The sequence below is a fragment of the Miscanthus floridulus genome, chromosome 5 (assembly GCF_019320115.1).
Source record: "Miscanthus floridulus cultivar M001 chromosome 5, ASM1932011v1, whole genome shotgun sequence".
NCBI classification, from domain to species: Eukaryota; Viridiplantae; Streptophyta; class Magnoliopsida; order Poales; family Poaceae; genus Miscanthus; species Miscanthus floridulus.
This window is the reverse complement of record NC_089584.1, coordinates 4,585,919-4,600,973: the sequence shown is the minus strand read 5'-3', so window position 1 is coordinate 4,600,973 and position 15,055 is coordinate 4,585,919. Positions and strand designations below refer to the sequence as shown.

The window sequence follows — 15,055 nt, the reverse complement described above, 5'->3', positions numbered from 1 at the left end:
CACAAACTGATCTTGCCATCATTCGGTGAGGCCTGGCATGGGTGGTGTGGAGAAGATGAAGTACGTGGTGGTGACCAGCGGCGTCGTGAGCGGGCTAGGGAATGGTGTCGCCGCCAGCAGCATCGGCGCCGTCCTCAAGGCCTGCGGTTTGCGAGTCACCTTCATCGAGATAGGCAAGTTCTTCCATGTCTTCCTTATTCGGCAGATCACTCACACAGCTCCATGTCTTCCTGAATCCTGAACAGCAGTTTTCAGTTCACAATGCATTGTGTTCTACTTTCTCTTTTAGACTCCGCTATGTATGTCTACCTCTGAAGGAAACTAAATTTTCCTAGTTCTGAACTGTGTTCTCCAAGGAATTAGAACTATTTTCTCCACTTTCCTTTTTTTTCTCAAATATGCAAGAGTGTCTCGTATCATTGTATTAAGATAGAAGAGAGTTGTTGCCTTAAAAAAAAAGATAGAAGAGAGTTTTACAAAGAGACAGACATGGCCAGTTCTTTTTCTCTTAGGTTTACTTGACCAAGGACATTTGGTTGCACCATAGGCATCTTCATTTCACAGTTTCCACAGTTTCAACGTTTGTTTCTATCCTTGGTTGCATGTGCTTTTATTTCACATGCTTTTCTCTGTATATGTTGATTATGACATTTTCACTTAGCTCAGCAGATCCATATTTAAATACTGATTCTAGAACGATGTCTCCTTCTGAAGACGGAGAGGTATTTGTTGGCCCCTTGATTTTCGGAACGGGTGAGCCGATCACTCACCGGCGTTGCCGACCACACACTATGGCTAAAAGTAGAAGAAAGAAGGAAGAACAGAGCGCGCGTGCACACACAGCACAAGCACCAACATTGGCCGGAGCTCTGCAGAGGAGATGGTAAAACTGAACTCGCTCTCGTTACTGAGTTGCAGTGGGAAACTATATATACAACTCTACCCATCAAATCCTAGTACACAGACATGTCACGCTACCATGCTGCTACAGTGACTAGATGTGACAGCAGGGCTGACTTTGGCGCCTGCCCCTGTGGCTATAGTGCGGCAGGGGAGCCTTTCGGCCTCTGCCCCTACAGCAGCTACAATACAACAGCAGGGAGCCTTTCGGTGCCTGTTCCTGCCGTGCGTTCATACAGGGGAGCAGTAGATTACATAACAATTCTTTACCTAATCCTGCTGCTAAGCCTAGAACCTCCACCATGCCGATCATCTTCTTCAACTCCGTGAACCGAAGACGGCCAAGCGGCTTGGTGAGAACGTTCGTGAGTTGCCGATCAGTTTTGACGAACTCGATGACGATTTGCCCTCCATCGACATAGTCCCTGAGGAAGTGGAACTTGACGTCGATGTGCTTGCTCCGGTCGTGGAGAACCGGATTCTTTACGAGGACGATGGCGGGCTGGTTGTCCACCATCAGTGCTGGTGGGTGAGCTTCTACTCCGGTCAGCTCGCCCAGTAGTCGGCGTAGCCACATAGCTTGGCACGCCGCTTTGGTCGCCGCCACGTACTCTGCCTCTCACGTGGACAGCGCCACCACCTTCTATTTCAGCGACAGCCATGAGATTGGAGCCGACTCGAGGAAGACGAGCATGCTAGAGGTGCTCCGCCGTCCGTCGATGTCCCCCGCCATGTCTGCATCGCTGAACACAGTGAGCTGCAGTCCACTTCCGTTGGTCTTGGGAAAGACGATCCCATGATCCACCGTCCTCTTGACGTAGCGTAGCAGCCACTTCACTGTAGCCCAGTGATCCTCTCAGGGATCCTCCATGAAGCGGCTGACGTAGCCCACGGTGAACGCAATGTCCGGCCTCATGTGGACTAGGTAGCGCAGGCCGCCACCGATGCTCCGGTAGAGTGTTGCATCTACCTTCACCACAGTACTGGCCTTCGTCAGCTTCAGCCACTCCTCCATCAGAGTCACGCATGGCTTGCACTCAGCCATGCCGTTCTGCTCCAATAGCTTCGAGGCGTACGCGCTCTGACCGAGCGTGAGCGCCTCCTTTCCCTGTTTCACCTCGATGCCGAATAGTAGGAGAGCGCACCGAGATCGCTTGTTCGAAAACGAGCCGCCACCTCACACTTGAAGCTGTCGATGTCCTCCGCACACGCGCCGGTGACGATCAAGTCATCCATATACACGCTGACGACGAGTTCCTCCTTCCCCCGTCACTGCATGTAGAGCGCGTGCCCGGTTGCACACCGCTTGAGCGCCTCCTTCCCCTGTTTCACCTTGATGCCAAGGTAGTAGGAGAGTGCACCGAGATCGCTCATTCAAAAATGAGCCACCATCTCACGCTTGAAGCTATCGATGTCCTCTGCACGTGCACCGGTGATGATCAAGTCATCCACATACACGCCGATGACGAGCTCCTCCTTCCCCCATCGCTGCGTGCAGAGCACGTACTCGGTTGCGCACCGCTTGAACCCAAGCTCGCCCAGCATGGCGTCAAGCTTGGCGTTCCACGCTCGTGGGCCTACCGCAACCCATAGAGCATCTTGCGCAGTCGGAGCACCCTGTGCTCCACTCCCTTGACAGCGAAACTCGGAGGTTGCCTGACGAAGACCGTCTCCGCCAGCTCATCATTGAGGAAGGCCGATTTTACGTCCAGGTGATGGACGCGCCAGTCCTTCGTTGCTACCAAAGCCAGAAGCAGTCGGACAGACTCCATGCGCGCTACCGGCGCAAAGACTTCCTCGAAGTCGATGCCCTCGCGCTAGATAAAGCCTAGGGCGATGAGGTGCACCTTATGCTTGACAATGGTGCCGCGCTCGTCTCGCTTGACCTTGTACACCCACTTCAGGCCGATCGGATGACATCTTGGAGGTGGATCGATGAGCTCCCAAGTCTCATTTTCCTCAATCGCCTCTCGCGCTGGACAAAGCCTCGGGCGACGAGGCACGCCTTGTGCTTGACAATGGAGCTGCGCTTATCCCGCTTGACCTTGTACACCCACTTCAGGCCAATCGAACGGCATCCTAGAGGTGGATCGACAAGCTCCCAAGTCCCGTTTTCCTCGATCGCCTTCATCTCCTCTAGCATCGTCCGTCGCCAATTTGTATCGCGCTCGGCCAGCGCGAACGTGGGTGGTTCCTCTGCACAGACGAGAAGCAGCTCTGGGTCATTGAGCAGTCAACCCGTCAGGCCTAAGGGCCCTGCGCCACCAACGATGTCGTCCAGCCTGTGGAACCGCACCTCCTCACCGTCGTGGAAGGCATCCATAAACCCAGTGATGTCGCTTGGAGGTGAGGCGAACTTGATCAGTGTCGATGGAGTTCACTGTTCCACCGGAGTGGTCGGCAATGCACCTGGAGTGCTCGGCACCCCGGCTGCAGTGCTTAGCACTACTCCTGAACTGCTCGTCACCACTCCTAGAGTGGTTTGCACCACTGTAGGAGTGCTCGGCACCAGTCTTGGAGTGGTCGGCACCACTACAAGACTTCTCAGCTCCACTACGGGGGCGTTCGGCACCCGTCCTAGAGTGGTCTGCACCACTGTAGGACCGCTCGGCACCACTCCTGGAGTGCTCGACACCAGTCTTAGAGTGGTCGGCACCACTACAAGACTTCTTGGCTCCGCTACGGGAGCGTTCGGCCCCCGTCCTAGAGTGGTCTGCACCACTGTAGGACCGCTCGACACCACTCCTGGAGTGCTCGGCACCCCTCCTAGAATGCTTGGCACCGCCCTAGGAGTGCTCGGCTCTGTTGCTGGAGTGGTCGGCACCTCCTTTCCAACGTCTCCACCATCGTGGATGACCAAGTGCTCAACGACGAAGGTGCTGGTGAAGCCGCCAGCTTCCCCGGTGCCCGGACTGTCCTAGTCCTAGGCCACCTTGCCACCACGTGGGTCATAGAGCCGGTACGCCTTGGTACCTTCCGCATAGCCCAGGAGCACCATCGGTGTGCTCTTGTCCTCCAGCTTGGTGAGGATCGGCTTCGTCTTCCTGACATGGCCGATGCAGCCGAATGTCCAGAGGAAGGACACGCTCGGCTTACGCCCATACCAAGCTTCGAACGGCGTCTTACCCTTCAGGGCCTTGGTGGGCACGCAGTTGAGGATGAACACCGCCGTGGTCACCGCCTCACCCCAGAACCTTGCCGACATAACCTTGGCCTTCATCATGGATCGAGCCATGCCAACCACTATCTGGTTTCACCGCTCCACCACGCCATTCTACTATGGCGAGTACGGCGCGGTGTGGTGTCGCACCACACCCTAATCCACGCAGTACGCAACGAACTCCACCGAAGTGAATTTGTCGCCGCAATCAGTCCTCAGCATGCTCAGCTTCTTGCCGCTCTCCGCCTTCGCGGCGCGCCTTGAACTTCTTGATCGCCGCCGCCGCTTCGTCCTTGCTCGTTAGGAGTTGCAGCCACATAAAGCGACTGCAATCATCCACGAGTAGGAGGAAGTACCACCAACCACCATTTGTGGTTGGCGTGATTGGCCCGCAGAGATCGCCATGGACGAGCTCGAGAGCGTCCACCGTGCGATACTTGGCCACCTTTGGGAACGACAACCTCCTTTGCTTCCCAGACAGACAGCTGTCACACAGCTCACCTGCGTGCTTGATGTGGGGCAGCCCTCGGACCATCTTCTCCAGCCGACCTAGTGCGTCGAAGCTGAAATGGCTGAACTGGGCATGCCACAGCCATGGCTCCTCGGTGTGCCGTGCTGCCAGGCACACCGGCTGCTCCACCTTCAAATCGAGCAGGTACAGCTGGTTCCGGGACCTCTTCACCTTGGCAAGAAGGCATTGCTCCCGGTCCCTAATCCTGAGGATGCCGTCCTTGATCAGTACCTCGTTGCCGCGCTCATCTAGCTGCCCAATGCTGATGATGCTTGATCGCAGCTGCGGGATGTAATATACATCCGTTAGCACGTGGTGCTCGTCGTTCTACCATCTGAAGATGATGGTGTCGCGCCCTCGGGTCGTCACCCTTGAGCCATCACCGAACTTCACCGTGCCGGTCATGTCACCGTCGAGCTCGAAGAAGGCTTCCTTGGAGTCCGACATGTGGTCGCTGGCGCCGGAGTCTAAGTACCACCGCTGCTCCTGTCCGCCACCCACACGTCCGAGGTGGATTTGGGCACGCGGTTCGTCGAGGTGGACAACCTTCAGAGCCTTCCTAGGCCCTTCCACTGCCATCCCCTCTCCCTTCTCCTTGGCCTTAACGTCGTGTAGTGCACAGAATGTTGTCATCAGGAGAGTGGCCTCATCATCATCATCAGCCTGCGCCAGATGAGCCTCAGCCTTCTTCTCCTGCTTACGATTTGGGCACTCCTTTGCCCAATGGCCCATCTTCCCGCAGCGTCGGCAGGCGTTGGGGTCGACCTTCTTCTTCTTCTCTGAAGAAGCCTTGCCACGGCGCTTGCCATCGCCACCGTGGCTGGAGGAGGCTTCCCTGGAGTTCCTCCGGGCAGCCCGCTCCTCCTCTGTCAGCAGCAGCTTGCCGCTGTCCTTTGTTGCTGTGGCCTGTTCTATGCGCTCGTCCACCGCTCGCAAACGGCCTGTCACATCCTCAATGGTGAGGGTGGATAAGTTCAGCATCGTCTCTATGGAAAGAGCGATCTGGATGTACTTCAACGGCACGGAGTGGAGGCTCTTTGAGACCGCCTCTTCTTCATCGATGGTGACGCCAGCGTCTGCAGACGGAGGGAGAAGTCCTGCACCGATTCACCATCCTTGAACTTGAGGTTGACGTACTCCTGCTTCAGCAGCTGGGCCGTCGCCTTCTTTGCGCGGTCGGAACCGACGCGCATCGCCGCAATGGCCTCCCATGCCTCCTTAGCAAAGTTCTTCGCCCCCAACGGCTCCCTATACTCCGCTGGCACAGCAGCGAGGGTAGCCTCCAACGCTGATATGTCGTCTTCTTCATTGTCGGTGCCCTTGTCAATAGTATTCTAGAGCCGTCGAGCTCTGAGCTTAACCTTCATGGTCACCGCCCACTCGCCATAATTAGTGTGAGTCAGCGTCGGCCAACTGGTGCCGCTGACCTTCCGCACTGTGCGCACAACAACCTCCTATCATGGCTGGGCAGCCACAGCAGCGCCGCTACTGTCGTCCATCTCCAAACCGTCCGTCATCGCCAGCGGTTAGTCCGACGACGGCGCTTGTACGGCTCCGATACCACTTATTGGCTCCTTGGATCTTCGAAACGGGTGAGCCGACCACTAACCGACGTTGCCGACCACACACTATGACTAGAGGTAGAAGAAGGGAGGGAGAACAGAGCGCAAACACACAACACAAGCACCAGCGTTGGCCGGAGTTCTACAGAGGAGATGGCAAAACTGAACTCGCTCTCTTTACTGAGTTACAGTGGGAAACTATATATACAACTCTACCCATCTAATCCTAGTACACAGACATGTCATGCTGCTACAGTGGCTAGATGTGACAACAGGGATGACTTTGACGGCTACCATTGCTGTGGTTACAGTGCGGCAGGAGAGTCTTACGGTGCCTGCTCCTGCAGTAGCTACAGTGCAACAGCAGGGAGCCTTTCGGCGCCTGTCCCTGCCGTACGTTCATACAGGGGAGCAGCAGATTACGTAACAGTATTTGTTTTGGACGATGGCAGCGAGGTAAGAACAATACAAATCTGTGCCTGTGCACTACTTCAGTAGTTTTGTCATTGCACCAGTTGGACAAGGTGCTGTGGTGGAAGTATAATTTTTGGATGAATGGTTTTGTGAGTGATGCTGATCCACAAAACATCGATAACAACGAGATTTCCTGTCTTCCATCCAGTCTAATAAATCACGTTATTTTAGGTTGGCATAGACCTTGCAAACTATGAGAGATTCCTTGATGTTGAATTAACCGGAGACAACAACATAACAGCCGGCAAGATCTATCAGGTACTGAACATGTCATTTTCTCTACAACCTCCAACGTGGGCAAGTTCTTATCCGTTTTCTCGGATGTGGTATGGACTTGTTCGATTCTTGCAGCATGTGCTGGACAAGGAGCGAAGAGGTGGTTATCTAGGGAAAACAGTACAGGTTTGTCAGTACAGTACTGCGCTACCTATTAAAAAATTAAAATTGCTGAACTCTCATAAAAAGTGCTGAAGGAAGTTATTACATGTATTTTGAAAACCTCCTAAGGTTATACCCCACATTACGGATGCGATTCAAGAATGGATTGAGCGTGTCGCCTTGATCCCTGTTGATGGGAGAGAAGGGCGGCCTGAAGTTTGTATTGTGGAGTTGGGAGGGACTATAGGTTTGGGGATTCAGATACAGATTTTTTTATGATCCGCTTGTGTTTGTTCATTTGAGAAAACGAAAATTTATCCCTAATTGTGCAGGAGATATAGAGTCAAGGCCATTTATGGAAGCTTTGAGCCAGTTTTCATACCGAGCTGGTAACGTTCTCTGAATATTTGGTGGCTTGGTGATTTGCTCAAAGTTTGATCAAGCTAATTGGCTACCTCTTGTTTTCAGAGGATAATAATTTTTGTTTGGTTCATGTCAGCCTTGTCCCTGTTATAGATATAGTTGGCGAACAGGTAGACAGGATTGAATATTAAATTTTGCTTGTTTTCAATATATTACTAGTTTTACTGAAGATCAATGATACTGAGTTACTCTATCTGAAAAATGCAGAAAACAAAGCCTACCCAGTGCAGCGTTCAGAGCCTCCGAGAGCTTGGATTGAAGCCAAACCTTCTGGCTTGTCGTAGCACAACAGTATACTGTTTTCGTTTCTGTTCACATGTTTCAGTTAAACCTTTACTGTACATTGGAGCGTCTAATTTATCACCTATGATATGCAGCCTCTGAATAAAAATGTCAAAGAGAAACTTTCCCAGTCTTGCCATGTTCCGGTATGAGAATCTGAAGCATCACAATTCATATTTTTATCTGTGTTTTGTATTGATCCGTCAAAGTATTTATTCAGGATAATTGCATTATTAGTCTCAACAATGTTCCAAATATTTGGCACGTTCCCTCGCTTCTAATAGTAAGTTCTACTCTTCATATGCCTTATACCATAATCTGATGAAATACTAATTTTCAAACATCCATCGCTACTAAAATAATCCCCATTATTGTTGTCAGGATCAAAAGTGTCATGAAGCTATTTTGGGAATTCTAGGACTTGCACGGTCAGTTGTTCAAATTCTCCGGAACAGAACTTAATGCCACCAACCTCTTTTGTTTCCTTTCTGTTCTCACCTCCTAAGTTCACCAAGTTCTCACCTCCTAAGTTCACCAAGTTTAACAGTGGAACCTAAGTTGTATGTGTGGATGGACATAGCTAGAACGTGTGACCAATTACATGCTCCTGTATGCTATATATCTTCTTATTTCGTAGTATTTCTGTCAGTCTTCAGTTTATCACACATGCTCCTCTCTTTATTTCCTATTTGATTGGAGCTCAAATTTATGCAGGTCAGAATAGCAGTAGTTGGAAAATACACTAATGTTTCCAATGCCTACCAATCGATCCTCGAGGTGAATGAAAAATTTGGGTGACTAGTCCGTAGCATTGTCTCTTTCACCTTATCGTAGAACATGCTTAGAATCATCTGGTCTTTCAGATACTGGATAAGACCATTGATACTGACTGATTCTAGTAATGATGCAGTACTTCTAAGTCATATTTCTACACAAAAGTTATTGTACAATCTTTTGGCAGGTAAAAATATGTCAGTATACATCAATCTAGGGCATATATATTTTTATTTCAGGCTATGCTTCATGCATCGGTTGTGTGCCAGAGAAGGCTTGTTGTCGATTGGGTCCCTGCTTCTGACCTGGACATAGAGACTGCAAATGAGGTTTCACAAGTTCTGTTATATTCTAACTTTCACTGTCACTACTGCTGCTGTCATGATCTAATCCTTATGCCCCTCTGAATGTGCTGTCGCAGTCACCTGACCTCCATGAGAAGGCATGGGGCCTACTGAAGGTGACACTCATGAAACTGCATACTAAATATCACAGTCACAGAGCACTGTACGTTCAGATTTCAGAGTAACGATGTGTAAGGCACACCAATTTTCTCAGGGTGCAGACGGAGTCCTAGCTCCAGGAGGCTTTGGTCACGGAGGAGTTGGAGGCAAAATTCTCGCTGTTAAATACGCTAGAGAAAATAATGTTCCCTACCTAGGCATATGCCTGGGGATGCAGGTTGCCATCATAGAGTTTGCACGATCTGTTCTTGGCCTGAAGGACGCCAACAGCACAGAGTTTGACGCTGGCACGAGATATCCTTGTCTGATCGAAATGCCTGAGGTAACAGTAGCGGTAGCGTTTCTGTGGACTTTTGCATGCTCTGAATGTATACTGACTCGAAGATGCAGATGTGCGTAGGATCAAGGAGGACTTTCTTCAGAACGATGGACTGTAAATCTGCTAAACTGTAAGTACCATGGAACATGCATGCTTTCTTCAGAATTCAGATTAGACCATCCCTATCTAGTCTCTAAAGTCTACACTGTAAGTAGGATTTTACTTTGAGTGTTTGCTTTTTCTCTCAACAGCTATGGTAGTGTAAATTACAGGGATGAACGCCATCGGCGTCGGTACGAGGTGAGATAACATGGCCCACGTATGACATGATCCATGCCATGCCAAGAAACCAACTCTAATTCCCATTCTGCAACCTGACGATTTCTAGGTGAATCCTGACATGGTGGGCGAGCTCGAGAGCGCGGGTGTCGAGTTCGTGGGCACGGATGAAACCGGAGACAGAATGGAGGTAACGAAGCATCATGCAGCGACGCACAATCTTTCTCGCGGAATGGTTGTGGGCTGTTCAGCACGGAGATCTCACTGCTTGCTGGGCACTGAATTTTCTGCAGATACTGGAGCTGCCTTGGCACCCGTATTTTGTGGGCGTCCAGTTCCATCCGGAGTTCAGGTCCAGGCCAGGCAAACCTTCTCCATTATTCACGGGTAAACGATGAACCAATCTTCGTTTTTGTTTTTGCTGGTGTTCTTCTGCTGTGTGCTCTTGTTGCGAGTGTGTTGTTGACAGAGGTCACAGAGTAGTCCTAGTCGTCGTTGGGTTGTCTTCTTTATCAATAAGTTGTAGCTCTCATGCCCGATTCACAAGAATATATGGATTGCAACGTGATGACGAGTACCTGTCGATTTCAGGGCTGATAGCTGCATCGTCAGGGTTACTGGACGCCGGCGTGCTGCAGAGCCCTGCTGGCCTTGAGAATGGGAACGGACCTGTTCCCATGAAAGTCGCATCGGGAGCAAGCGGGAGTGGCTACGCGAACGCGAGTGGCCTCGAGGAAGGCCTCCTGGGCCTGCACGTCTCAGGAGCAGCACTAGCACATTAGCACTGCGTCCTGCTGCTTCGTCATCTCTAGCGGTTGTACCGTCGAGGTTCTGTGTGCGTGCTTGGCGGTCTGAACTTTGAAGCGTGCAAGCTCCCTCAACTCTGGTGTTTTATCATCTATAATATACTCTCCCGTCCCAAAATAAATGCACAATAAATGCACTTCTAAGATGAAGGGAGAAAACCAATATCCCAACAAAATTACAAATATACTTCCTCCGTATCACAAATAGAGGACGTTCTGGAGCCGAGCGGGTTCGCGGCAAAAGAAGACGTCCACGCGCTGAAACTTGGTTTTGGACGCGATTGCCCCTGGGCCACGCGCGCCACTCGTCCGCTCGCCTCCCTCGTCCACGCGCGTGCCTCGATCGCGTCTCCTTGACTCGACTCCCACGCGCGCCGCTCGTCCGATCGCCCCACTCGGCTCCCTCGGCACTCCTCGGCTCGCGTCCTTAATTATTTGCGACTCGCCATCCACAGCTCGCTCGCCGCGCGCGGAGTCCGCCGGCTAGGGTTTAGGGTCGGCGTGCACGACTCGCCGCGGAGCACGCACGCTCGCCATCTCCCTCAGCGCACTTCGCCATGGAGCTCGGCGCGGTGGACGGCGGCACGGTGGACGTCGTCCGCGCGGTGGACGGCGGCGCGCGGGTGATGCGCGCCGCGGACGTCTGGCCAGAGTCGGAGGAGGTCGCCGCGGTGGACGTCGGGCTGGACTCGCAAGAGGACGTTGGGCTAGAGGTCGCCGTGGAGGAGGTCGGGCTGGACTCGCAGGAGCTCACCAACGCGAACTCCGTCGACCCGCTGCTGCTCAACGCCGAGGACTCCGTCGACCCGCCACAGAACTCCGTCGTCGCGCTGCAGGACTCCGTGGACATGGTGCCGGAATCCTTGCCGCCGGGGGCGTTTGTATGCGGCCGGTGTCATCTCGTCCATGAGGATCGCGAAGCGTGGAACCGTGCGCACTCTCGGTTCTATCCATGCCCTAGCTGTGGTCTCGTCCACGCGGACTACGCCATCGACGCTATGCTCGGCCGCATCAAGGTGTACTGCAAGCTTTTCATGGAGCACTACAAGGGCTTGCTGCCGACAAACGACGCCGCCAAAGCATCGGTAAGATAACTTAGAAAGGATGATTTAGTTCATGCAACAATCGGCAATGATTTATTTCATGCAACATTACTAGAAAGCAAGATGTCTCTACAACAAAAGCTAACAGCATCATTACAAATTTTTCATGCAGCAAGAGTAGCCTCGGCTTCATGTAGCAATGATGGATCACAAGGGATACAAGATGGCAGCCTATCTTCTCTTTCTAGTGTTGCTTTTTTTCATGTGAGGTATCTCAAACTTGTTGCAACCTTTCACTTTCATTGCTTCGATGAAGACACCTTGTAGTGTTAGAAACATCCGGTTTGCAAGGTGTGGCGAGTACTCCATGAATGACTACAAAACAATTGTGCAACAAATGAATGAATGAAAAAATTTGTTGTTAAAAAAACATTGAAATATGTGTGAATAATTTGAATTGCTTCCATGAATTGCAAATTACCTCTTTGACGGCTGGAACTAAAGCCTCTATAGTTTTTGCATCCTTCTTATATTGAATTGCTTGTATTGCTCTAAAGAAACCCAAGTCAAGAATGTTGAAATCCGGAGAGTTTGGAGGTTGACAAATTAGGCGAATATCAAATCCTCCTAGCTTAGCGGCCGCACAAAATTCAGAATCATCCAATTTCAAATGAGATGGTGCATTGTCTTGTTGGATGAAGATTGGTCTACCCACATCTTCTCTTGGCCATTTGGATCTAATGGCCGGCAACACTTGGTTGATCATGAAATCCCTAATCACATCTCTAGTGATCGATGTAATGGGCTTCATAACCATGTCTCCACGAACACGGCCGGTCCTCTCATTACTTCTCATAGCCGATTCAAAATGAACAAGTGGGAAACATCCAATCCTACCATCAAAAGTACAAACCCCATCCCTAAACCTTGGTCGAGCGCAAACACACAAGAACATGAGCCTAGGGATGTAGTTCTTGTTCTTACAAGTCCGATGGGGTACATCTTCTTCGGGTAGCAAATAATATCTCTCATTTTTTTGATGTAGGTAAAACCATTTCTCATCAATAAAAACAAAGTCATACAACTCCTTAAACTTTGGATCATCAAGCAACTCCCTGTTAACCATGTCAACACACCACTGTAACCTAGCCCTCTTGTTAGCTTCAGTGAGATAGGGTTTGATGCTACTAGAGTAGCGCCTAAGGTAGCCTTTTTTCAAATACCTTTGAATATGCCATTTGCTCAAATTTAGTGCCTTGCACACATCTTCTATAATCATTCTTTGCTTTAGAGGAATGTTTCTCAATGCTTCTAAGTCAACAGGGATTTGCTTGCGGCCTACTCTACCCTTCTTTAGACTAGAAACATCAATCGGAACAGAGTTTGCAAGTTGTGTTTTACCTCTTTTCCATAACCTTTGCACTGCCCGAATACAAAGCCCAAATTGCTCGGCAACAATGGTAGTGTCCTTCTTGCCTAGTTTATCATTGTTGCTTCTAGCCAACAAAGATTGATAAACTTGTTTGCGGAGGTGTTCTGTCATCTCTTTGTTTCGGTGGGGCTGTTCAACATGTTCTGTTAAAAAAAATAATGCTTAGTGTTCATAGCAACAGCGAGTTCTATTTATAGAGAACAGCAAGTTCCTTCGGTGGAGTACAAGGTCATTCATAGTGTTCTTAGCGACAGCAAGTAATACTAGGCATTTTTTATATATAGAGAAAAAAAACAAGGCCATTCATAGTGATCCTTTATTACAACAAGTTCTACTGAAAGATAAACATCACGGCAAACCCATAGTACTATCCATGCTTACCAGCGAGGTTTTCTACATAATCGAAGTCGACCGCACCAAACTCGTCTAGTGGCAAGTTCAAATCGAATCCTATTAAAAAAAGAAGTACATGCTCATTCAGCAACAAGAGAAGAAGAACTATGTTCTTCGAACGAGAAGATTGAAGGCTCATTCAGCCGGACGTATCACATGCAACAAACATAAAAGTTTGAAAAACATTGTTGCTTACCATTGTTGTTGTCGTTGTCATCTTGTGGCTCGTTGAGATCGAACCCAACGTCTTCTTCGTCATCTTCTGTTGCTAGGACATTGAGATCGAATGTTGGAATGTAATCAGACATTTGTCTCTGGAGTAGATGGGGAAGGAAAGGAAAGAAGAAGAAGAGGCGTTGAGAAGATGAAGAAACTAGGATAGAAGACGTTTTAATACTACTCCAGTTTGGAGCAGCTCTCACGGTTGCGTTGCTGCCGAAAATTTTGAAGTCACGCGCGCCAGCGAAACAATGAAACGAGCGAAACAACGAAACCGCGCCGCGCAACGCGCGCGAACGGCCAAACCCGCGCCGCGAACGCCATCTCCCTCAGAAACCGCACAGCGCCATGCAAATCCATGCCGCGCGCTGCACGTATGGCCAAACCGCGCCGTGAATGCCCCATCCGCACAGCTCCATGCAAAACCATGCAAAAATCGTGGCAACAAAAACTACCGTGGCCGCCAGGGGTCGAATCGTGGACCTCCGGTCTCAGGCCACGGAGCCTTGCCCAACCGAGCTACGATGGATTGCTATATAGGTAGCACCCTCTGCTGTATTTAATAAGGGCAAGACAGGAAAACTAATCCCTAATTAATCATCCCTTGGTAATCGTACTCATGTCCTAAACGTCCTCTATTTGTGATACGGAGGGAGTACCTCTATCAAAAGTAACATAAACATGTAATTATTGCACCTTGGAAATGGTGAAAGTAGCCAAAAAAAATAGTAGTGCCAGGTGGTCTATATCCTAAAAGTGCATTTATTATGAGACAAATTTGAATGCTAAAATTGTATTTATTTTGGAACAGAGGGAGTAAATATATATATGGTATCACGGTTCATTTCGGATTTATCCAATGTCACTATGTGATCTTTATCTTTTGAAATATTTGGAAGGAACGCAACCATAGGGCCTTTGAAAGCCAATCGTGTAGTCAGCGTAACAAGTGACATTGCAGATGAAAGAGAAGGATGTTTAGATTATGCATATAGCCCACGTCTCTAGAGACAGAGCTAGAGCAAATCCGAGTAAGGTGCATGACTTTATGATATATAGGTGCAAATATGGTGAAAAGAGAGCTCTTATCATTGTTTTTTTTCTTCTATGGATGTGGCTGCACCCAGCGTGACTATCGATATGCCTCTGCATCTTTCCCTTTGTTGCTTGCTTTGTTGAGTTTCAGCCGTGGTGTCTGGTGTCTAGGTATGCGGATGGATTGTATTTTTTTGTGTGGTCTTAAAACTTTATTTTCCATCTTAATTAAAATGTAGAGCTCTCTGCTATTTTACTTTATTTTGATAAAATTCTGATGTCTCTAGTGCTTGCATTGTTTGTGAGCAGGCATAGGAAGCATATCCTAATTCAACTGGACGAGGTTGCGGAACCATAGATTATTCTTGTATAATAAGTTTTTTTTAACAAACTACTCCTTCTAGAAGTCGTTGTCTTTCTAGTTATATAGTTATTTTGCTACGCACCTAAATATATATTAGAGCAAAATGCATGGTTAGTCCATCAGCTTGTCAGCTTGTGTCTGTTAGGTCCACCAACTTTGAATTTGCATTTCTGGTCCAAAACCTATTTAAGTGGACAATCGATTTTAACAGATAATTCGGTTCGGTTTCTTCAGTTT

General features: G+C 49.5%; 1 protein-coding gene across 1 annotated transcript; it reads left to right on the top strand.

The window, feature by feature from the left end:
* Positions 1-39: 39 nt before the first annotated feature.
* Positions 40-10,347, top strand: LOC136451378 (uncharacterized). Its single transcript, XM_066452083.1, has 23 exons — positions 40-173; positions 670-722; position 5,535; positions 6,564-6,589; positions 6,779-6,865; positions 6,959-7,009; positions 7,115-7,232; positions 7,318-7,374; positions 7,454-7,518; positions 7,616-7,699; positions 7,786-7,836; positions 7,911-7,973; positions 8,072-8,118; positions 8,230-8,299; positions 8,405-8,467; positions 8,704-8,793; positions 8,886-8,924; positions 9,023-9,256; positions 9,319-9,377; positions 9,499-9,547; positions 9,636-9,716; positions 9,820-9,913; positions 10,118-10,347. Exons 1-23 carry the CDS (start codon positions 56-58, stop codon positions 10,306-10,308), a joined length of 1,791 nt encoding a protein of 596 aa, XP_066308180.1. The 5' UTR covers positions 40-55; the 3' UTR covers positions 10,309-10,347.
* The last annotated feature ends 4,708 nt before the right edge of the window (positions 10,348-15,055 follow it).